The 22,961-nt window shown below is 43.0% G+C and overlaps 2 protein-coding genes and 1 long non-coding RNA gene across 4 annotated transcripts; all 3 read left to right on the forward strand.

Moving 5' to 3' along the window:
• The first annotated feature begins 1,820 nt into the window (after positions 1-1,820).
• On the forward strand, positions 1,821-9,333 carry LOC101070630 (TRPM8 channel-associated factor homolog). Its single transcript, XM_029844233.1, has 12 exons — positions 1,821-1,889; positions 4,817-5,483; positions 5,677-5,893; positions 6,064-6,349; positions 6,433-6,734; positions 6,809-6,983; positions 7,077-7,171; positions 7,237-7,447; positions 7,539-7,775; positions 7,883-8,103; positions 8,179-8,292; positions 8,378-9,333. The coding sequence occupies exons 1-12, from the start codon at positions 1,859-1,861 to the stop codon at positions 8,618-8,620; spliced, it is 2,799 nt and encodes a 932-aa protein (XP_029700093.1). The 5' UTR covers positions 1,821-1,858; the 3' UTR covers positions 8,621-9,333.
• Positions 9,334-13,654: 4,321 nt separating this feature from the next.
• LOC115251562 (uncharacterized) lies at positions 13,655-14,860 on the forward strand. Its single transcript, XR_003890104.1, has 3 exons — positions 13,655-13,776; positions 13,866-13,909; positions 14,451-14,860. It is a non-coding gene; the product is annotated as an uncharacterized lncRNA (long non-coding RNA).
• Positions 14,861-14,992: 132 nt separating this feature from the next.
• On the forward strand, positions 14,993-17,463 carry LOC115251560 (ubiquitin carboxyl-terminal hydrolase 37-like). Of its 2 annotated transcripts, XM_029844271.1 has the most exons (8): positions 14,993-15,347; positions 15,428-15,570; positions 15,656-15,755; positions 15,869-15,948; positions 16,040-16,139; positions 16,213-16,270; positions 16,340-16,497; positions 16,589-17,463. In XM_029844271.1, the coding sequence occupies exons 1-8, from the start codon at positions 15,120-15,122 to the stop codon at positions 16,616-16,618; spliced, it is 897 nt and encodes a 298-aa protein (XP_029700131.1). In that variant the 5' UTR covers positions 14,993-15,119; the 3' UTR covers positions 16,619-17,463. The 2 variants fall into 2 exon arrangements, with proteins under 2 accessions (XP_029700131.1, XP_029700130.1); XM_029844270.1 differs by having other exon boundaries at positions 16,340-17,463.
• The last annotated feature ends 5,498 nt before the right edge of the window (positions 17,464-22,961 follow it).

Genomic DNA, 22,961 nt, shown 5'->3' on the forward strand with positions numbered 1-22,961 from the left:
CAAATCATTAAAGCTCATTTGCAGGCATTGCCTTTATACTTTCACAGTTACACATGCACATCCAGGGTGGCTGAATGGGACTGGTTATACTGGGATATCGGGGGAAATGTGTTGCTTTGTGGCAAAAATGGACCTTCAAACAACTTCATGTAAAATCTTACAAGCAATTGAGTTCTGTTCAAGTCTTTGTAAGGAGCTTTAATGTCATTAGTAGAGCGCAACACATTTGCTAACAGGTGCTTAGCAAACTGTGGCCTTGTGGGCTCCGACAAAACTGGCAAGTCAAACATTTATCAGAAGACTTTATGCCAATGTTTGATTTTCCATGGTTTTTAGGGTCTGAGTGTGTACAACAAGTATTTGCTACATGTCTACATGTCCTACATGACTACTAAAATCATTCTACTAGCAAAGGGCTGTCTGAGAGTTAAGACATGGTTTTATGGTTGATGCCAGTATTAGGTTTAGGTCAGAGTCAGAGGGTATTTTTTGATGACTATTGAGCTGGTTAATGTATGATGTCTATGAAAGATAGAAATACCAGAATGAGTGTGTTCCTGTACTTCTCTACTAGCAAAGTGAGGACATTTTGGCTGGTCCTCATGACTTCAAAGGTCTGTTTGAGGGCTAAGATGTTGGTTTTAAGGTTGAGGGCAGATTGTGATTATTGAGCTGGGTAACATGTCTATGAAAGACAGGAATACGAGGATGTGTGTGACATTTTGGCTGGTCCTCATGTCTTCAAAGGTTTCTTTGATGATGACATGTTTTTAGGTTTTTTTAGGTTGAGGGATTTGGGTCACAATCACTTCCAACAAAGTGTGAGGTCCCAGTATTACCAGTCCATTTCTCCTTTATTCTCTAATGTTGAAATTTATTTGGAAAATTCTTACTATTATACTATAAAACTATAGTCGATACAAAATGCTGTACAGTACATCACATGTACAGTATGTAACCATAAAAGAACACAAGACAAATACTAAAAGCAATAAAACAATAAAAGCAGGATCAAAGTCTTGTACTATGTTAAAAGCCAGTGTGAAAATGTGTTTTAAGGTTGCTTTTTAAAAAGTATAGGAGCCTGTCCAGTATGTAATGGCAGGTTGTTCCACAATTTAGGAGCAGAAACAAACAAAAAAAAAGAATCTTAAAAGTAACTACAGGCAGCCAGTGGAGAGGGGCCAGAATAGGACTAAGTGCCCCGGTCCAACACCTGTTTCAGCAAAATAAAGAATCGGCATGGATACTGGGTGGAGAAGAAAATGATTAATTTATACAAGAGACGTATTTGCATATTTTATTGTATACACATAGTTAAAAACTGCATAAATAACCTCTATTGATCCTGTAGGAAATTCAGCACCATAGTTACAGCCTGTATATATATTTATCTTGGTTGCAATGACTTTTATATACCCTTTACATATCTGTGAACTCTGTAAATACAAACATATAGATTGATATAATAAACATATATCATTGTGTGTATATATTGTATATACCAGCACAGTTTTATTTACTACTTAAGCACTTCTGGTTAGATGCTAACTGCATTTCGTTGCCTTGAACTTGTGACATGTGTAATGACAATAAAGTTTAATCTAATCTAATCTAATCTAATCTATTTAATACATACAATCCAAATGATTATTCAAGCCTTTTGTAGGCGACTCTTTGAAGATTTTCAGACTAAAGTTTAGTAAACTAAACCTGACAGTCAGGAAACGCCCGACTCTTGCTGCCAGGATTTTCTCTTCAACTTCCCTCACTGTCGTGGCCTTTTTCCAGCTCCGATAAAATTCAGTCACTTCCTTGTGTTGGATCAGAAGGTGTGTTAGTGTTAGAGTGGGAGAACATGGAGAACCAAACAACGATACAACCAATCGGTGAGACAAATACATGAATGGCATCCATTTAACCGCTTTTCTCCATTAATGACTCGGTGTTACTCTCTCCAGAACTGTGTGAATTCTCACTGTTTGTCAAGAATACAATACAAAACCGAGACGAGGCGTTCAGGGTCATGATGGTAAAAGATCAGACCCTCCTTGAAGCCTTGGAGGCATTTAAGGCATCGCTTCTCAAATAGTGGGGCGCGCCCGCGTGTGACCCCGGAGAACATGTTTTTTTATTTTTTTTGCTTACTTTACTAGAATAAAGTGTAATCGCACATCCCGCGCGCACACACCACAGAGCAAGAAATAGGAAGTGCAGTGAACAAACCCTCAAGAGACAGCATGAAAAAATACTTAACAGTGATGAAAAGAAAGGCGGAGAGAGACAGAGATAATGAGACAAACGAAAGCTAAGACGAGGAAATCTGATGAAGCCTTTATAGCGCTTGGCTTCACTGCGACTACGGTGGGAGACGAGGAAAGACCGGTGTGTTTACTGTGTCTAAAAATGTTGGCAGGACAGCATGGAGCCAAATAAATGAAGGCCTCACTTAAAGACATTACACCCCAGTCACGCTGATAAGCCGCTTGAGTTTTTATGGCAAAAACGTGCCGAATATTGGCAACAATCATCCCGCTTTGGTCTATATTTCTTTCTTTTTTTGTTTTCTTTAATATTAATAAGGATACAATGTTATGCAGAGGTGTACTTATAACAATTTCATAGACAAATGATACTAATTATAGTCACGGCAGGGGGCGCAAAATGTTTTCTTCTTCCTGGGGGGGGCGTAACAGAAAATAATTGAGAAGCACTGCTTTAAGGGAAGGGGCCATTGAGTTCTGGAAAAGTGTGCCAGTGGAAAAATAGCCCAATGTCAAACGGGCTGCGCTTAAGATCCTGTCAATATTTGGGTCAACATACGTCTGCGAGTCTGTGTTTTCTACCCTGAAACACGTGAAACCAAAGCATCGATCGGTTCTGACTGACACCCGTGTGAAAGAACTGAATACAAGCCAGATTTGGAGAGGATTGTTCAAAGCAAGGAATGCCAGAAGTCCCACTAAGCAACATGCACAGTAAGAGAAAAAAAGATATTTTAATTATTATATTTTTTATCTCCTAACTGTTTGTTTCTTCTAATCCAGGCCTGGCCAACCAGTCAGAGCCTAAGAGCCACTTTTTTTTACTGTGTTACAGCAAAGAGCCACATCATACACATGGGCACACATGAACATCACCTCATCACCTCATCCCTTCCTCACACACACACACACACACACACACACACACACACACACACAGACCTCTGCTTAGCCAGATTTATTGTAAATGTCACACACCAACATGATAATGATAGAATTTGACCTCCCAGACCACGGGCCAGTCATTTTCAACAATGAACATTGTGTGCACTGTCTCACACACACAAACTCTCAATTCAACAAAGTCCACAAACAAAAATATAATAATTAAAATATCTTTTTTTCTCTTACTATGCATGTTGCTTAGTGGGACTTCTGGCATTCCTTGCTCACGCGGGAGCAAGGAATGCCAGAATGCGCAGAATGCCGCACGCGGCTCGGGAGCCACGGGTTGGCCAGGCCTGATCTACAGCATCAGGACCGGTACATCAGAGGATCCAGATGACGTCGGTATTGTGATAGAGGGCATGAAAGTTCTGACTGCTCTGGGTACCTTCCCAAGAGCTGGCTCCATGCTTGTTGGACTGATTTATGCAGGGACCCTTGCCTATCCCAAGGAGCTTAGGTATACGTCTGAAGTCTTCCAGAAAGTCCTTCTCGAGCTGGATTGTTCAAAGTTGTCCCCAAAAGTGAACAGCCTCAAGAATAAGCTACTAGCTCAAGGAAATGCACCTTTGCAGAATGAATGAGACTTGTTAAGTCACTGTCAGAACAGTCACATGGTTGCTTTATAGGCATTGTTAAATACGTAAGTTTCAGTGCTGCAGGTGGAGCTTATATACTTTATATATAAGGACTTTATATTGTTACAGGCAGCTGTTCTTGTACCATGTGATTACACTGTCCAATGTTCCAGGTTTTTCCCTGAGGAATTTATATGAATAAATGAATAATGTGATTGCTCATGTGACTTTAATTTTAGCAAGCAGTGAAGATGTAAAAAATGATTATAGACAGTTTTGAAATAAATGTTTACCTGCTGTTCTTTTATGCTTGGTGATCTGTTAACCAACTGGGTTACTCTGTAGTAGCAAGACTGCACGATACTGAGTGGATAATACGTAAAGAAAATATGGCAACAAAGTGACATTCAGTATTATTGAATGGATTTGAAGTCCTGTGATTGCAACTCTAAGTTGAATTTAAACAATTTATTTAGTTATAGATGTATAACAATAACGGTGTGAATGTGTTGAGTTTAGGAACAATTTGCTGAAATATAAGTAGATATACAGTAATTTATTTTATTGTGTGGATCTCAATTATTTCTGTCCAGATATTTAATACTTTTCTTTCAATTTTGCTGAGATTTTGCTGAGATAACTGATATAAATCAGTTTCAGCTAAATAATCAGTTAATCATCTTTCCCCAGATATTTAGTAAATCTTAATTACTTTTATTCAGATAATTAGTAAACATAAATCAATTTTCCTTGTGAAAGTGATTTGTATTTGCTTAATATTTCCTGGGTATATAACTCATCTTTCTGGCTACTATTAATAAATCCAACACATTTTAACTATTGCATTCATTAACCTGCACTTGTTTTAGTTTAAATGTAGATAATTTACTCAATACTTTTTACTAAAAGTTGCAGTTATTAAAATCTACTCAATTATATTACGTGTCACTTTGTTGCCATAATTTTTTTAAGTAATCATTGGTCACAATTTATAGAGTGTATTTAATGTTTTGTAATTACCCCTTTCAGATTTAACAACTCCATCAACTTTCACCATGTCCACCAAACCTACCCAAGATTTCGAAGAGGCTTACAAGCGTTTGGTCAAAGGCTTGACTCAGCTGGACTTCAAAGATTACTATGTTCCTAGTGAGCTGGCTCTGGTTGGTGATGCCTTCCCTTTGGCAATCAACAGCCAAGGCCAAGTCCTAATGGCTGCCTCCACCTATGGCCTTGGAAGGATAGTGGTCCTGGGTCATGAGGCCTGCTTGTCCGAATTTCCCAGTCTGGTAGTGAATGCGGTGAATTGGCTTAGAGGAGATGGATCTGCCAACCTGTCTGTTGCAGTCCACCAAAATATTAAAGCGGCTGCTGACAAGCTCTGCCAATACAAGTTTACTGTGAAAGTTGTCGGGGGGTTTAGGAGTGATCTGGGGGTTGGTGTTTATGTGACAGATGCCTACAGCGTAGCAGCAGATCAGAAATCCCTGGTGACATTCATGAAGTCCGGAGGAGGAATCTTGATTGGGGGGCAGGCCTGGCATTGGTCTTCTAAAAACCCTGGGGTGGAGCCGTTGCTTAATTTTGATGGGAACAAGGTGTCTGGAGTAGCAGGGATCTACTTTACTGAGAAATTCAGAAAAATGGAAACTCTGTCCATCTCCCCAGAGGTCCCATACTCCTGGATGTCTCTGAAGTGAGTGTATCACACATCTGAAGCCTTTAATCAGAAAATCTCTCATTTTGCTGAAAGGTATCGCCTGCAGTTTAGGGTTAGGGTTAGGGTTAGGGTTAGTGTCAATCATCAGTGTCAATTCTTTTTTTAAGATTTCTGTTGATCTAAACTGGTGGATATGCTCTCAACGTCTGTTGAATTTGATCTCGTACAGACCGGCCAGGGACTTCAACGATGACCTGAATTTCTTGCTCAAAGGGGTTAAAGAGCTTGATGTTGATTCAACATTAACATTTTCTGAGATTCTTCCTCACGGCTCACTGGCCTTTCCCATTGGAACCACCGCGGAAGGACGGCCATTTCTGGCAGGAGCCTACTATGGCCTGGGAAGAGTCCTCGTTATTTCTCACGAAGAATGTCTTAGCAATCAGGTACAGTTAATATTCTAAATTACATGAAATAGTTATTAGGTTGTAGATATTCACTTCCACACAATCATATTTTATTGGGAAATACCGTAAACATCAGCAGTTTTTTATATATTTGATGTGATTCTATTAATGTGATTTACAAACTGCTGCCTTCCTGCTTTTAATCAAAGAACCTGTCCACCTTCTGGAGCAACGCCATCCGCTGGCTGGATCAAGGCCGGAACGGAGTCGTAGGCGTTGTGGAAAAACGCGCAGTCCCGGTTCTCAGCAAGTCAGGGTTTACGTGCGAGTACACAGACTTCCGAAAAGACCTGAGTGTTTATATGGGAAAGGCATACAGTGATGCTCATGCAAAGGAGATCCAAGACTTTGTTGCTGAGGGAGGAGGCCTAGTGATTGGTGGACATGCCTGGTACTGGTCATACAACGGAGGAAATGTAATGACAGAATTTCCAGGTATGACAATGCGAGTTCATTTTGGGAATCAAATTCACCACAATCCATAGGCTCAAACTTCTTTTGGGGAAACGTCTTTCCAGGAAACAAGATCCTGAACAAAATGGGCCTGAGTCTGCTTGGAGATACAATTAAAGGGGGCATTTACAAGGTCCCTGAATCCAGCCAAGCCATTGTGGACAACTACCATTTCCGCCACATGTTATCCCAGTTTGCTGGTCACGTCTTGGAGGAAAAGGCACTCAGCCAGAGCCAGACAGAGTCTTTTCAAAAGCTGAGCAGCCACTGCGCCAACTTCTTGCAAATGAGAGCTTATGGCTGCTCGTCCTATATGCAGGTTTTGCTCGTGCTCTATGACATCATTGTGAAGGCAGGCGTGCCACAGGTAGGTCGCCGAGCTAAAGCAGCCCAACGATAGGCTGCCGTTCAGAACGGTGACTGTAGTCATTGTGGTTGTAGGTGTCTGAAAGCAACCCGGTGACGAGTCCCAAAGACCGCCTCCTTCTGTTCATGGGCTCAGAAATGTACAAGGCCTTCCCTGATCCTGATGTTCTCCTGCCCCACCTCATCAAGGACATCCCAACCTTACCAGTGGTCAACAGCCAGAGAATCAAGATTAATGTGGACACAGCAGGTGAGACAACGGCGTTCCAGCACAACCACTGCCCAGTACATTTGCTTTTCCATTGTAAATTGGAACCTGTGGTGCTGTTGTTATTTGTCTTAGGAGGCTTTGAGTGGATCAGTACAGGTCTCTACCTCTCACCTGGTATGAAGACAAATCTGACCCTACCAGCAGCAATTGTCAACAAGGGATGGAAGGTACCAGACTGTTAAACTAGTCCAGCTGTGGCTGGAGAAGAACACTAACCTTCATGTCTCCTTAGATCCAGATCGGCTGTCAAACAGACTATCTCAGTCACCAGCAGCTGATTAGAGCCCAGTCTGTCCATTTAAGAGTTCCCATCACTTCAGAAAAGATGCAGGTGCAGAACCTGTGGGGCGGTCTCATCTACCTGTTGGCCCCATCCCAAACCAGAGTGACAGGGGTCGAGATGGTCGTCCAGCAGGCTGTGCTCGCACCATATTATAAATCTGGTGAGTCTGGGATTGCACTGAAGCTGTGAGATATTTCTGAGGTTCTACACAGGACGAACCCCCGTTTTTATGGTTATAATTCCCTTTTTAGGTGTGACCACAGCTGACGACTGGTCACGGGGGCGTGCGGCTCCATCCCCCTGGGCAGAGTTGGAGTTTGACAACATCATCCTGACTGTGCCATCAAAAGCTGTCCGTGACCTTGAGCAGGTCGATGAGCTGGCACAAGTCTGGAATAACATAATGGAGACCGTCGCTGAGCTCGCCACAACACCGCTCAAATTTCCTTGCAAGGAACGCATCGTGATTGATGTGCAGATTTCTCATGGTAAGCGTGTCAGGGTTCGATCGAACAAGAGCCAGTTAACGTAGATCATTTCCCACCACCCACATGGAAGCACAAAAGTCTTCATCCAAGGTCTGTTGGACAAACAGGGTGGATGCATGCCGGCTATCCCATCATGGGACAGACTGCCACCGCCTACCTCATCACCAACGCCACAAAGATTGCTGGGGGCATGTGGGGTCCCATTCATGAACTGGGACACAACCAACAGAGGAGCTGCTGGGAATTCCCACCACACACCACTGAGTGTACTTGCAACCTGTGGTCAGTGTACGTGCACGAGGAACTGCTGGGAATTGAGAGAACAAAGGTATCAGGCTGTTCTTGAGGGCTACTGGGATTTTCAGTTGTTCCGAGTGTTACTGTCTCATGCTGTGTGGTGCAGGCTCATTCAGACCTGACTTCAGAGAAGAGAAAAGCTCGGATGAAGAAATACGTTGCAGACGGCAGGAAGCTGAGCGACTGGAGTGTCTGGACAGCTCTGGAGACTTACCTGCAGGTGAGACACCGGCCTGATCTCCCTCCCCCTGATCATAAAGCATGAAGGTGAACAATGTGACTTTTCTTCTCCTTCTCTCTTGTAGCTGCAGGAAAAGTTTGGCTGGGAAGCCTTCAAGAAGGTTTTTGCTGGCTACTATGAGATGAGCAACTTTCCTCACGACAACAAGGGAAAGATGAACCTGTATGCTGAAACCTTCTCCCGTGTTGTGGGAATGAATCTGTCTGGATTCTTCAAGTCCTGGGCTTGGCCCATCGAGGAGATCACTGAGGAGGATCTCTCTCATTTGCCCCCCTGGACCGACCACCCCATGGCCCAGTACAACTGAGGATCAGCCTCCTGGTGATCAATCAGCCTCCTGATGATCAATCAGCCTCCTGATGATCAACAGTGCAGAGCTTTGATCTTGTAACTTCTTTTAACCATTTAGCCTTTATGGGTTTGGGGTTGATCCTTGGGTTTTTCTGATATTCCACCTCTTTGTTTGCTTCCTCCCCCAGTTGAGCAGCGGGTGTAAAAGGTCTCTGTTGCCTTAATTTAGTCACGGGAGACTTTTAATCTAATCCAGTTTTATGAACTCATTTTGTTGGTTTTATTCCCTGGTTATGACAGATGAAGTCGGTTGGATCAGAGCCAAGTACGAAACCCCCAAAACAGCCCGAGGTTCTTCAACTTTTCACCCTCAATTATGAGGACGAGAGGGGGGGTTTCAAAAGTGCAAAAGTTTTGATGATTTAATTGACAAATAATCTAATTGAGATTTGTCAGCTCATCATCTAACCTCATAAAAATTCTATCATAAAGTTAGGTCTTTCCCTGGTGGTGAGGACCTAGAAATAATGCAATAATAGGTGCTTATTAGGGTGATAATTATATTAGACAACACTTGTGCGGCTTCAGGGTGAAATATAATCTTTGGTGGATGTCTTAAATGTCTTAATCCCCATGTAGTCTGCTGCCTTACCTGATATCATTACAATCCTATTTGTCTTTTCTGTTAATCAAGACAAGGCTAATAAAGAATTAATTAACTCCTTATCACTTTTTGAGTCATTTGTGCTTGATTGAGGGGAGTAATTTGAGCCTGCGTGGAGTCTGTTGCTCCCTTATTAGAATGATTTTATTAGAACCAGCGATGTAATTCTGCTTCATTTCAGGTGTGTTGTTGCTGTTGCTGTTGTTGTTGTTGTTGCTGCTGTTGTTGTTGTTGAGGGACTAACCTGGTGGTCATCACTGGTACTCGCCCAGTAGAACCACAGCGCCCTCTGGTGTCAGATAAATGTACGAAACTGGTCCGAAAAAACATCGGAACGAAAGTGAAACTGAGGCTGAAGAACGTCGTTAAAGTCTTTAGGTCAGGTTAGACGGTCCTTTGTGTTCCTGAGACACATTAGACTCCTTATCAGGGTGGGAATATCAGTGGGTTTGGATCAGGATCAACTCCGACACAGAATCCGGAGAAACTGGACTGGGTTTCTTCTCTTGAAGACGTTTCACCTTCTATCCAGAAGGCTTCTTCAGTTCTGAAATCGCTGGGGAGAGAGCTTGAAAGTATATATAGCCCCTGTGGACCATTAGCATGCTAATGATCTGGGTGGTCACCTGAGAGTCGTTAGCAGGGTCGTTCGTCGGGTCGTTCACCTAGTTTCTGTTGAGGTGTCTCCCCTTTGTCTGCTGGATCACATGGTGATGAGTCACTGGGTCTCCTGGAATGGTGTGAATGTTTGTTTTGCTGTTGGAAGGAGTGGAGGACTGCATTGTATGTGGGTGACAGGAAGTGCCTCAGGCCACCACCTCTGTGTAAGGATGGTTTTTCCAATTTAACATGGATAGCTTCCTTGACCCCCCTTTTAAACCAGCGGTCTTCTCTGGCCAGTATCCGTACTTGGCTGTCCTCAAAGGAGTGCCCACTCTCCTTTAGGTGTAGGTGGACTGCTGAGTCCTGACCTGAAGAGGTGGCGCGTCTGTGTTGTGCCATTCTTCTGTGGAGAGGTTGTTTGGTTTCCCCAATGTACAGTTCCTTGCATTTCTCCTGGCACTGTACAGCATAAACAACATTACTTTGTTTGGGTCTTGGTGTCTTGTCCTTTGGGTGTACTAACCTCTGTCTGAGAGTGTTTCTGGGTTTGAAATGAACCGGTATGTCGTGTTTCTGGAGGATCCTCCTAAACTTCTCCGAGACTCCAGACAGGTAGGGGATGGAAACGCTGCGGCATTTGTTTCTCTCCTCCTCTCCTTTGCTGAGGTCTCGCTTTCTTGAGGTCCTGGTGAGGTCCTGGTGAAGGCCCCAGTCAAAGGGTCTTAGTAGTTCTTAGTATCATCATAGGTTGTTTTGTCATCCACCTTTTCAGACCCTCCATCCATTTCATCATGACCACCCAGCCAACACAGAACCTCCATGAAGAGTCTTACGCACGTCTCATGAGAGGCGTGAAAGAACTGGACCTCTGTGGTCCCAGTGCTCCCAGTGACCTGGTCCTCATCGGAGACCACGCCTTTCCTCTGGCGATGAACAGCCAAGGCCAGGTTATTATGGCTGCTTCTCTGTACGGCCGTGGAAGGATCGTGGTCCTTGGTCATGAGGGCTACCTCACTGCCTTTCCTGACCTGGTGGAAAATGCCGTGACCTGGAATTGTTGATTTTACATTAAATCGTGTGCATATTGAACATTCTCTGCATCATTCGTGGTTTCCCGCAGTGTGTCAGGCCGTGGGCCTCTTCCAGAGCGGCATCTACCAGACCGGGCGAGAGAACAGGTCTGCCGTCTGGGCCCCGCCAAATTCCTTCAACTTTCACAGCCCCCCTTTCCTTCCAAACTGTTTTTTCATGTGGAGAAGCTTCTTCTTGATCACAACTAAGTCTTTCCCTGTCGTATCTTGGAAGAATTTCATGCACTGTTTTCTCTGCCAACAACAAATTGTAACTTGGTTTATAACCTGCAGCCTTCTTTGCTGCCTGATCTGCCGCCTCATTACCTTTTCCCTCTAAAGAGTTCTCCTTGCTGTGACCTTTGCACTTTACGACTGCGACCTCTGCCGGTTCCATGAGTGCCTGTGTCAGTTGCCTCATCTCTGCCTCATGTTTTATAGGAGATCCTGATGCTGTATTAAAACCTGCCCGCAACCATTGACAAAGTTCTAAGTGTATTGCTCCCACTACATACGCTGAATCTGTATAGATGGTCACTCTCTTTCCCTTTGATATTTCTAACTCTCTAATAACTGCCTTCAATTCTGCAAGTTGTGCTGACTCTTTACCTGTTAGGTTTCCTGTTTCCACTTCCTCAAAATCTTCTTCCAATTTTCTAACTATTGCATAGGCAGCTTTCAGCCCCTCTTGTGGGTGTCTGAAACAACAGCCGTCTGTGAATAGTATTTCGTCTGGATCCTTTAACGGCTCCGTCTTAAGATCTACTCTAATTTTTTCATCTTTCTTCACTTTCTCCTCACATCTGTGTGGTTCACCCTCTCCCATACCATCTGCCATATTTATCCCTTCATGAGTGTATGTTATGTGTGGTGCAGTTAAAATCTTGTCCATCCTGGTCTGTCTAAGTGAGGTCATGGTGAATGCTGCTGAGCTGACCAGTGATACCACACTATGTGTTGTAAGAACTGTCAGAGTGTAACTAAATTTGCTGTTTTTTGTAAAAGTTTTGCTACCCCTGCTACCTGCCTTACACACGGTGGCTGCCTGTTTTCAATGGGGTCCAGTATTATCCTTGCATACATTAATACTTTCCTTTCACCCCCTTTTTTCTGAAAGAGAACACCATTTACTGTATGTTCTCCTTCAGAAACATCCAAAAAGAAAGTATCTTTATATTCCGGAATGGCAAAACATGCAGATGTCGTGAGTGCCTGTTTAACTGCCACAAATTCAGGTAAGGTATCCAATGATAGTCATTTGTTGTGCGTGCGGTGCTCCACTCTGCTAAGGGCGTAGTTACTTCCACACGCTTACTTTGCTTCACACTAATTTTGTTGCGCATGGCAGCTTTGAAACCAAGAGCGTGCCCGGCAGTGGACCGTACGTGGCGGAAGTAAATGGAGTGAAAGGGGATAACAAGAGATTCTGGGAGACACTTCTCTACACCCCAGAGGGGAAAGAAGTGAGACCTATCAGTAAGTGAACTGCACTCATGATAAATATATGTGGGAAATGTGGATAATTTGGCCCCTAACAGACCATAATAAGTCACTTATTGGTGAAACCTTTAGTACCATCTAGGCATCTTTTAGAAGGACTTCATCAATGTTCTCCCAATAACCAGATTTAGGCTGCAGGTGCTGAAAATGTTTATCATATGATTAAATCCATGTTTTACTCTCTCAGATCTTTCCTATCAGCTTTGCCCAGATGACAACGTGTACCTGAGGTTTACTCAGCTTTGAGCGTGACGGCGAGTGACCAAAGGATGTGATTTTGTTGAACTTTTATGTCAAAAACTGACAAGCTGCAATAAAAATATGTGAAAGTGTGTTGCTCTTTTCCATACAAACAACTATACACGTATGCGAGACAAGCAATATATGTGGCAGACACATATTCGAATTAATTTTTTATTAGTTTTGGGTATAGCACACAATATGTGGGGAAATGAGCTTCCTGCACTTTGGTTCTGGGTTCATCATTTAGAAAATAAGGAAAGCTTCACTTTTGTGCATTTAGGCATCTTCACCCTGTTATTTTGTTGGGTTCGATATTGCTGTTAATGTAAAGGTGGACAAATCTAAAATGACAAAATAAAAACTTCTTTAAAGGTTGAAAAATTGTCTTTGATTCAATACCAGACTCTGATTTAAACAAAGCAATATACACTTTGATGTGTTGGGGAAAAACAATATTAACAGTTAACATATATAATTAAATTCAGACAATTCAGCAATACTACAGCCTCCCCTCCCCAATCCAGCATATAATATATATTCATATAATCATTATGAAGATTTGGAAGTACTTAAAGTTTATTTTTGGAGAAAAGGTATGTTTTATGTACAGGCACATTTTTCTGTTGTCATTTTTTTGTATAAATGAAAAACCTATTATTCTCATGTTCCTTTTCTTTGTGTTTAGAAAAGTGCATCTCCTAATAAGAACTCCAAAAAAAGGTAACAAAATGAATTTTTTTGTAGAAAGTCACATGTAATCCATTTTTTTCTAAATGGATTATCTAATTTTAGTGTTATAAATTTGAAGCATAACTTAATCACAATCAGTAACAACCAGTAAAGAAAGTCCCCAACAAAAGTTTGAACCAGACAAGAATTTAACTTGTTAGTGGCGTACCGTTAAATTCTATTACACAAAGCCACTGAAGTAGCCTGTGACTTTCTGTAATTGTCAGTTTATTTGGTCTAACAAGACCCTAAAGACAATTTCTGTTTAGCGATACCTACGAGGGAGCCACCGTATCTTGTCTCGATGATGAAGATACACATGAAAAGACGCCTTGGTGGCACAGCTTGTTTTCATGCTGCATGGTATGTTCAACAGAACTGAAGTCATGTTCAGAAAATTAGAGTTGGATGCGTTTGATTTGAGACATCATGGCCTTTTTGTGTTTCCTCAGTGTTCTTCCCCAGACACCATTATAGAGCCATCACCATATTCAGTGTAAGCATTCCTGTTTATTTGCTTCCTTTTTTCTATCTTGAATTATAAATATCAATTAAACTCCTACTGGCTTTAAAATGTTAGGGAATTAAAAACTGGCTCCATATTGTCTCATAAACTAAAGAAGCAGCTGTGTGGAGAGAAAGATCTGAGTTGTCTTATTTTAATGGAGGTTGTTCAACTAAAAAACAATTGTAAAAATTAACCAGAATCTGCAGAATATTAAATAGGCAGAATAACACAAGGTTACATAATTGGAGGTTACTTTATGATCATGGCCTTTATCCTCGAAGAGGCAAAGTCTCTCCAGAATTCAGAACCAAAATTCACTTTGTTCAACTGCTTCTTGTCCCATTATCAACATTTTCTGAAGATTTCATGTATTCAAAACTATCACAGAACCTCCTTGTTGGAGGTAAATTATAACAAAAAATGTACCCGATGTTAAAGGGAAAGTGACCTTTAACAACTCCAAAAATGTTGCAAATAACCTTTAAAAAATCTCAAGTGAATGATAATTTTTAATGGATTTGTTGTACAGGCCTTTCAAATCTAAAATAACACCAGAAGAAAAGGAGGTGCCAAGGAACAACCCTCATTCCACCCGCAACCCCCAGACCGGCAACTCAGAAAAAATAAACAGCAACTCAGAAAACCTGCTCAAACAGACCAATCCAACCAGGTCAGCATAGATTGGCTCAGGATTGAAATAAATGGGACAGATAGGTTCCCAATGTTGGACTAAAAACTGGTCATTTACAATTAAACTCTCAAACACTGTACTTCCCTTTTGTATAGAAAGTAACCTGCCAATTTTAAAATGTTTCCAATGCCAACTCTAACTGGCAGTGACTTTATTCAACAGGCCTTTTCCTTCTGCACTCAAGAAAAACCAAGAAAAAATACAAGAACCAGAAGAAATGAAGGCAGTACCGAGGAACATCCTTTGCAAGGCTCAGAAAGATAACACGAACAGTATTTTAAGAAAGGTGACATTTTCAGAGGAGAGATCTACCAGGTCAGAGGAGATCGGTCACAAATTTCCCAGGGCTGAAACGACACCTGCAAAAACATTTTCGACTGTTCAATCGTTTGGGTGAGTATATCCACCAGATGTTCCTCCCATCCGATCGGCCCGGTATGGTCAGTCAGTGGTAAGTCGTTATTCTGGTATCATTGTAGGCTTCCGAACATCGGCCAGACCTGTTACATGAACTCCAGCTTGCAGAGTCTCCTGATTTTGACTGACTTTATGAAAGATATCAGTTCATTGGAGAAGGATTGGAGAAACGTTCCTGGAGCCAAAATGCTAAAGGAGCTATTAAAGCTGAGGAAAAGCCACACCTCAACAGACCAAAAAGCTAAAGTCAAGCTCCTTCTGTCATTCAAACTGGCCGTCAGTATGAATGCTCCTGCTTTCATGGGAAACCTCCAGCATGTGAGTTGGCTGATTTCACTTAGTTCATTGTCTCTCGTCATCCCAGCTGGAAGTCAGACGCCCTGGTCTTGTGTTTGCAGGACGCTCATGAGTTCCTGACCACGGTCCTGGATCAGATTAGCATGGCAATGAGAGCCGCATCAGAGCAAAGCCTTCAGAGCATCGTCTGCCCCGTGAAAAAGCACATGGATTTTTGCGTCAACTCTGTCAGAAAATGCAAGAGGTAAAAGTGCAGTCTTGCGTGGCTGCTATTGTCAGAAGCATGATGCTAATGTCATTTTAATGTCAAATATTTCTTTACTATGAAGCTGCAATATAAAGAGCGTGAGGAAGCTCCAATATACAAACTTGTCTCTGGATGTGATACCTGGAGCAACGGTAGAGGAGATGATGCAGAGGTACTTTACGGTGAGTTCTGCCGGTCCTCATCCTGTCATGTGAGCACAGTTGGTTCTGTTTGATTTTTTTCTTGTTCTCTGCCTCTTCTAACGCTGCCTGTTGTCTTTGCGTTGTTTTAACAGGAGGAAGAAGTTCTGTTCAAGTGTGAGTGGTGTGAAGGATGTAGATCAGTTCTCAGTTCATCTTTGGAATCTCTACCACGGTGAGCCACATCACATCGTGGTCCAAAGCGTTTTTGCGACAGATGACAGTCAGAAATTGTCAACCTGACAACTGTCAACCTTTTCCTGCAGTGTGTTCATCCTCCAGCTGAAGCGATTTTGTTTCTTTACAAATTCAAAGATATCCGACCCTGTCAAGCTTCAGAGGGACATCATAGTTCGATCTGCACAGGTAAAAAGTATCCCTACCACACAATATCTTATATGAGCGTTAGCAACATCTCCTTTTCTCAACATTATTGAAGGGTGCAGCCTGCTACAGTCTGGTCAGCGTCATCAGTCATCTCGGGACATTACACAGAGGTAACCTTTACAATTGTCTGACCTTCAAAAGAGCTAAAATCTTAACTGCAACAATCTCCCTTCTTTCAGGACACTATGTCTGCGATTGTATTTATCCAGACAGGAGCTCAGATGACTTTTCAGACCCCTGGATGATGCTCAATGACGCAACTGTCTATCCGACAAATGGGGCTGAAGTTTGTGAACAACGGAGCAGGTTGGGCTACATTCTATTTTACAAGAGAAATGTAAGAACCCACACTCCCACTGTGACACAGTTATTAAATCTGGAATTGCCTGGCATCATTCTAACGCCGTGTCTATTTGTTTTGTTCTTAGGATGTGGATGACAGAAATTATTTTGAATGACAGGCTATAGACAACCTTGCTGACAAAGATGCTAAATATCGCCGAAAAAGTTAAACTTGCTGAAGGAAGGTAGAAGCTATGCGGCTGTCGGGCATCATCACGGCATAAATGAATCTTCGGTTTGTTCCTTAAGGAGGACAATAACATAAGGTGGACAGCAGCAATAAGTTTAAACAAGGATCCAAAAAGGGTTGTAACTGTCCGCAACAAGACCATCGTAAGGATGGAGTCTGCTTTAGCTTTGTGGATTAACAACTGCAGGAAGAGAACGTTCCGCTGGATACCAACATTATTCGCACAATTTAAGGCCCAAAAAGATCGTTGGACTCTTGTTACACCCTGCAACATCTTGTTGATGCTGTGGACTCGGATCAAGATTTCTCACTAAAGGACTACTGGCGTCGGTACTCCATTGCTTCATGTCTCCAAAATATTCAGATGGCTATTCAGGAGATGAAAGCTCAAACCTTGAATGCCTGCTGGAAAAAACTGTGGCCAGAGGCAGTGCAAAACCCGAACGGAGACTCCGTTAACGAGATCGGTCACTCCGCGGTAGGTACAGCTGTGAATCTAGCTAAACAGCTCGGAGGAGACGGCTTTAATGACATAACTCCTGATGACATTAATGCCCTGATTGATGCGCACACACATCCGCTGACTGATGAAGATCTGGCAGAGATGACAAAGCCACCAAGCGAGGATGAGGGACAAGGGGAAGAAGAAGAGGGGTAGCATTTCAATACATGTATTTAAAATATGTATTTTCAAGTTGAACCTATTTTCTTATTTGTATTTCATTTAATTGATGTCTTTATATTTTCTATCAAAATATTTTATATTTTCAATTTATGGTGTCCCGTTTGGTCATTTTCATGCATCAACAACACAAGCTAGCCCTCACCAAAATGAACCAGATGTTCATATGCTCTGCCCAGTTAGCTCAGGAAGTTAAGAAGCCCTGAAACTGCTTCACCACATTGAGACAAAACATCCTGCATTGAAAGAAAAGCCCTTAGAATTTTGTTTAAATTTGAACATGGACCTGGAAGAGGTTTTTATTATTGGAGCCACCACATCCCTACCTGGATTGTGGAAGACTTTTCAGCATGAAGCTAGACCCTGGTACAAGAAAGGATTCTGTACAACTCGTTCAGATACATACAGACATACAGCTACAGAGATCTACAGCATGTGGACCAAAAATATTAGCTTTTTTACTTTAAAAACAAACAAACAAAGGTTTATAGGCATATTTCTGCTGTGATTTTATTTTTGTAGGCTATGATATTTTGTTTCATATAATACATCTTTTTTTAAAAATGCTGAGTTAAAAGCAAAGGAAGTTGCTTTTTAGCTATAGTTTTACAAAATGTAGTTTGTTTGGCCCCTCCCTGGGCTGCCACCTTATCGTGGTGGAGGGGTTTGCGTGTCCCAATGATCCCAGGAGCTCCGTTGTCTGGGGCTATATGCCCCTGGTAGGGCCACCCATGGCAAACAGGTCCTAGGTGAGGGATCAGACGAAGCGTAGCCCAGACCCCCTGATGATGAATAACAACATTGGTACCAAGTTTCCCTTGCCCGGATGCGGGTCACCGGGGCCCCCTCCTGGAGCCAGGCCTGGGGGTGGGGCACGTTGGCGAGCGCCTGGTGGCCGTACCTCTGCCCATGGAGTCCGGCCGGGGGCAGCCCGAAGAGGCAACATGGGACCCCCTTCCCGTGGGCTCACCACCTGCAGGAGGGGCCAAGGGGGTCGGGTGCATTGTGTTTTGGGTAGCAGCCGGAGGCAGGGACCTTGGCGGTCTGATTCCCGGCTGCACAAACTGGCTCTAGGGACATGGAATGTCACCTCTCTGGTGGGAAAGGAGCCTGAGTTGGTGCGCGAGGTTGAGAAGTTCCGACTAGATATAGTTGGCCTCACCTCGACGCACGGCAAGGGCTCTGGAACCAGTCTTCTTGAGAGGGGTTGGACTCTCTACCACTCTGGAGTTGCCGATGGTGAGAGGTGACGAGCAGGGGTGGCAATTCTGGTTGCTCCCCAGCTCAGTGCCTGTGTATTGGAGTTTACCCCGGTGGATGAGAGGGTAGCCTCCCTTCGCCTTCGGGTGGGGGGACGGATCCTGACTGTTGTTTGTGCCTATGGTCCAAACAGCAGTTCAGCGTATCCACCCTTTTTGGAGTCCTTAGAGGGAGTGCTGGAGAGTGCCCCTTCTCAGGAAGTTAAGAAGCCCTGAAACTGCTTCACCACATTGAGACAAAACATCCTGCATTGAAAGAAAAGCCCTTAGAATTTTGTTTAAATTTGAACATGGACCTGGAAGAGGTTTTTATTATTGGAGCCACCACATCCCTACCTGGATTGTGGAAGACTTTTCAGCATGAAGCTAGACCCTGGTACAAGAAAGGATTCTGTACAACTCGTTCAGATACATACAGACATACAGCTACAGAGATCTACAGCATGTGGACCAAAAATATTAGCTTTTTTACTTTAAAAACAAACAAACAAAGGTTTATAGGCATATTTCTGCTGTGATTTTATTTTTGTAGGCTATGATATTTTGTTTCATATAATACATCTTTTTTTTAAATGCTGAGTTAAAAGCAAAGGAAGTTGCTTTTTAGCAATAGTTTTACAAAATGTAGTTTGTTTGGGTTTGGGTTGTAGTGTTATGAGCTACAAAGTAGCTTCGACATCACTGAGTATAGTTGACTTGATAACAAATTCCACGTGTTTGTCTGTGGATTAATACGCACTGATTAATACTTTACGTTGATTTTATGGACATTTTTCTTCCCGCCAAACACGCTATCAGACGTTGTTGCGCCACCGGAAATGGTGGGGGCAGTGTTGTGCTAGCTCAACCACACGGTTATGAGACAAAGAAAAACCCCTGGCATTTTAGAAAACTTTATTTTAAAAAAACAACAACAAAAACCACACATTTACGATATTTATTCATCCCTGTAAACACACTGTTTAAGAATATTGAGTAGTGACAGAAAAATGAAAAGCATCTGTCCGGTTGAGCTGAACCCAGTACCAGGTGGGAGGCAATGGCGCCCTCGGATGGACATAATTCGTAACCTCATTTGAACTTGTTTTCACTCAAACGAAGACAATTTAGTATTTTAATGTTTTGCTTTTTAAAAAAAAAAAAACTCCAGACAAATCCAAACGCTGTGGAGCTTCTGAAAGGTTGGATGAATTATCAGATATGCATATTTTTATTGCTTTGCCGCTAAGGTTTATGCTGTGTTGTGTACCATTCGGCTAACGCTAACTGATGCTAACGCATGGCCGTAAGGGGCTTCCTATTCAGTAGGTCATACTTTGTCTTTTAACATTTTAAAGACGTTTTTATCATTGCCAAATGAATTTGTAGCTAATAAGTCACTTCATCAGAGTTATAGCTCAGGTATTTAACATAATTTAATTTATATAATTTAACATAATTTTTTTTGGAAGAAGCGTTCCCCAACATCAGTACAATAATATACATACACATTAACGATCTTTACGGTGTGTCTAAATTACTCCCCAAAAGCTTAGCCGAACCAACCAGAACCCCAATATGTGAAAAAATGTTCACTTTACTTGCCGGCTTGGATCGGGAGTTGGTCCGAGGAAGCAGATGGAGAAGACAACCGATTCTGTTCACGACGCCAATTTTGTGGTAAATTTCTTATGGTGGTAGCTGAGATGTGCTGATGAGAAAGGAATCGTCGTAGACACCGACTGGGTTATCAGAGATGTTCATTGAAGAGAACAGTCAGGCATCAACCAAGGGAGGTTTCGCGGTCCCGATGGTGAAGATCTCCAAATTGTTTACTTCGGTACCCCCTTTTATATTGTCAAGTAAACAGACTCCTTTATGATGATCTCATGACACTATATGACCCACCATATGATATGGCACAAGCATGTGAGAGCACGTGAGAGCGCATGATAGCACTGATAGTGACTCCTGATCAGGTTGTGAGTGGCATGAAAGAAGAGGACAGGGAAAGAGAATTGGATGCAATAAAAAAGTTGTGGAAGTAAGCTCAGAAGCAAAAGATACTTCCCCCTCCAGAGGTGAAGGTTAATTTAGCTGAAGCATTGTGTAGATGGGAGTCAGAAATTCACACTAGATTACAAGATCGGTTTTATAGCAGGAAAATCATGGAAAAAACAGGGTAAGGAGTTAGAAGATAAGCGTCCAAGGATACATGTTGTGGCTGTGGCACGTGCAGCAGTGATCTAGGGGGGTCACACGAGTGCCCAATGTAGAGAAGCCTCCATTAGAAGATCCAAACCAGACACTGACATTTAACACCACCCTTTATCCATCATTACCTACTACCACTTCCCCACCGCCATATCAATTGCCAGTTTTGACTATTAATAGTGGTCAGTTAGATGTGGACAAGGATGAAGAACTGCAGGAGTTACGTGAGACAGTGTGGGAACTTTGGAGACAGGTTAGAATGATCAAACAGGGACAGGGAGAGGTTGGAGATAAGTTAGGAAAAAATGAATTTAGAGAGGAATGCCAGGTGGTTCGCCCGAAAATCTACCAACAAACTACATTTAAAAAAACAGGACAGTAAAAAATCTGCATCAAATGTCTTTAAAACATCTACTAATCAAATAAAACGAGTGAAAAGAGCTGATCCCTCAGGAGGATTTGCAAGGGCTGAGTGTAGGGAGGAGAAAGCAAGACTGATTTAAGGCAGTGATAAAGAGGAGTGCGAGAGTAAGACAGATACCCTCAAACTTCCAGGTACATTCATTGGGGAATTGGAGATTCAAGAGCCGGTTGAATCTCAGACAGAATTATATGAAAAAGATCCAGGTTCATTTATGGAAAATTATGAATCAGAATCATGGGAAGAGAGTGAGTGTGAGTATAGAGGTTTACCACTGACAGGGGCCATAAACAATGAGGAGGTGGGTCAAAGTAAGGGGCGAAGTAAGGGGCCTGTTTCAGGAATGCCGCAGTTCCAGGCCCCTCTGATACAGAAAAGAGGAGGACAGGAACCAGTATGTTCCATTTGCTATCACAGACATTAATTGTTTGGTGGATAAGATGCCCCCACCCTCCGAGGGAGGCGGCAAGTGGATGTCGCGCCTTTTTAGTTTAACACAGAGCATGCAGCTGGCGATGGGAGACTTTCGAGGAATTTTAGGGAGACAAGTGTCTCTCTGGGATTTGGATAAAGTTGAAGTAGCAGCAGACATTAAAGACAGACCTAATGCTGCACGTTTTGGGCCTTGTGCAACCAGGGTTGGTGAAGCTATGAGACAGATATTTCCAGTATCTCCAGGAGCAATGCAGAACTTAAGATTTAAGTGGGAGGAAAGTGAGTCGGCACATGGGTTCCTTACAAGGTGTAAAGAGGAATGGATGTGTGCCACAGGGTGCCATCCTGGCTCAGATAATCTACACACCACTTTGTTCCGTCAGGCAATAATTTTAGGACTTCCACAATCAGTGAAAGAAGCCTCGAAAGGAAATCCTGACCTTCCAGACAGCACAGCTGATGTCTAGGAGAGACATCTCTCTCATCACATCAATACATTTAAAGTTAAACAACAGGGAAAGAAAGAGGGAGTGGTGACAGCGCAGGAACATCGCCAAAAAATGCAGTTAGATGAGGCAAAAGGAAAAAGCTTAATGATAAACGAAGGGAAGCAGTTTCCTCGGCAGGTGCAGCCAGATCCGTTAGGTCCGCAGCAAGATTTTGCTCCGATAAACCCGTATTGGGTCAGTCCGAGGGAAGGCATACGTGAGAAACGCGGCAGGCAGGGATACGGTTTGGTAGGTGGGTACTTAGGCTGAGATCAGTGTCACGCCTGAAAGGGTATGGTCATTGGCGAAAGGACTGTCCATATCGCAACTATCAGGATGTACCAGGCAGTGGTCCAACATTCGGACCTTGCCCAAAACCCCTTTCTTCTCCCAGCCAAACCGTGGAAGCAGAGGAAGGGGAAGACCTCAATATCGTGCTCCAAAACCTGAGGTTGCTCCACAAGGCCAATTCCCAATGGGAAACTGGCCCTACGATGAGTTGCAGTGATGGGGCCCAGCGGCCCCTGCGGACGAGGCACTGGCAGACCCCCTCGTCCGCATGACGGTGCAGGGAAGAGGGCATTCTTTCTTGGTTGACTCAGGAGCCCGCTATTCCACTATCTCATGGAATTTATCACCGGAGCTGATTTCATCTGACAGCGTCGAGCTTGTGTGTTCTCAGGAAGCCCAGAGAGACTGCCGTTTTCTGTGCCATTAGTTGACTAATTTTACTGGACAGACTGTGTTGCACCCTTTGTGATTTCACCACATTGCCCTATCAACCTGTTGGG

The sequence above is a fragment of the Takifugu rubripes genome, chromosome 11 (genome assembly GCF_901000725.2).
Source record: "Takifugu rubripes chromosome 11, fTakRub1.2, whole genome shotgun sequence".
Classification (NCBI taxonomy): domain Eukaryota; kingdom Metazoa; phylum Chordata; class Actinopteri; order Tetraodontiformes; family Tetraodontidae; genus Takifugu; species Takifugu rubripes.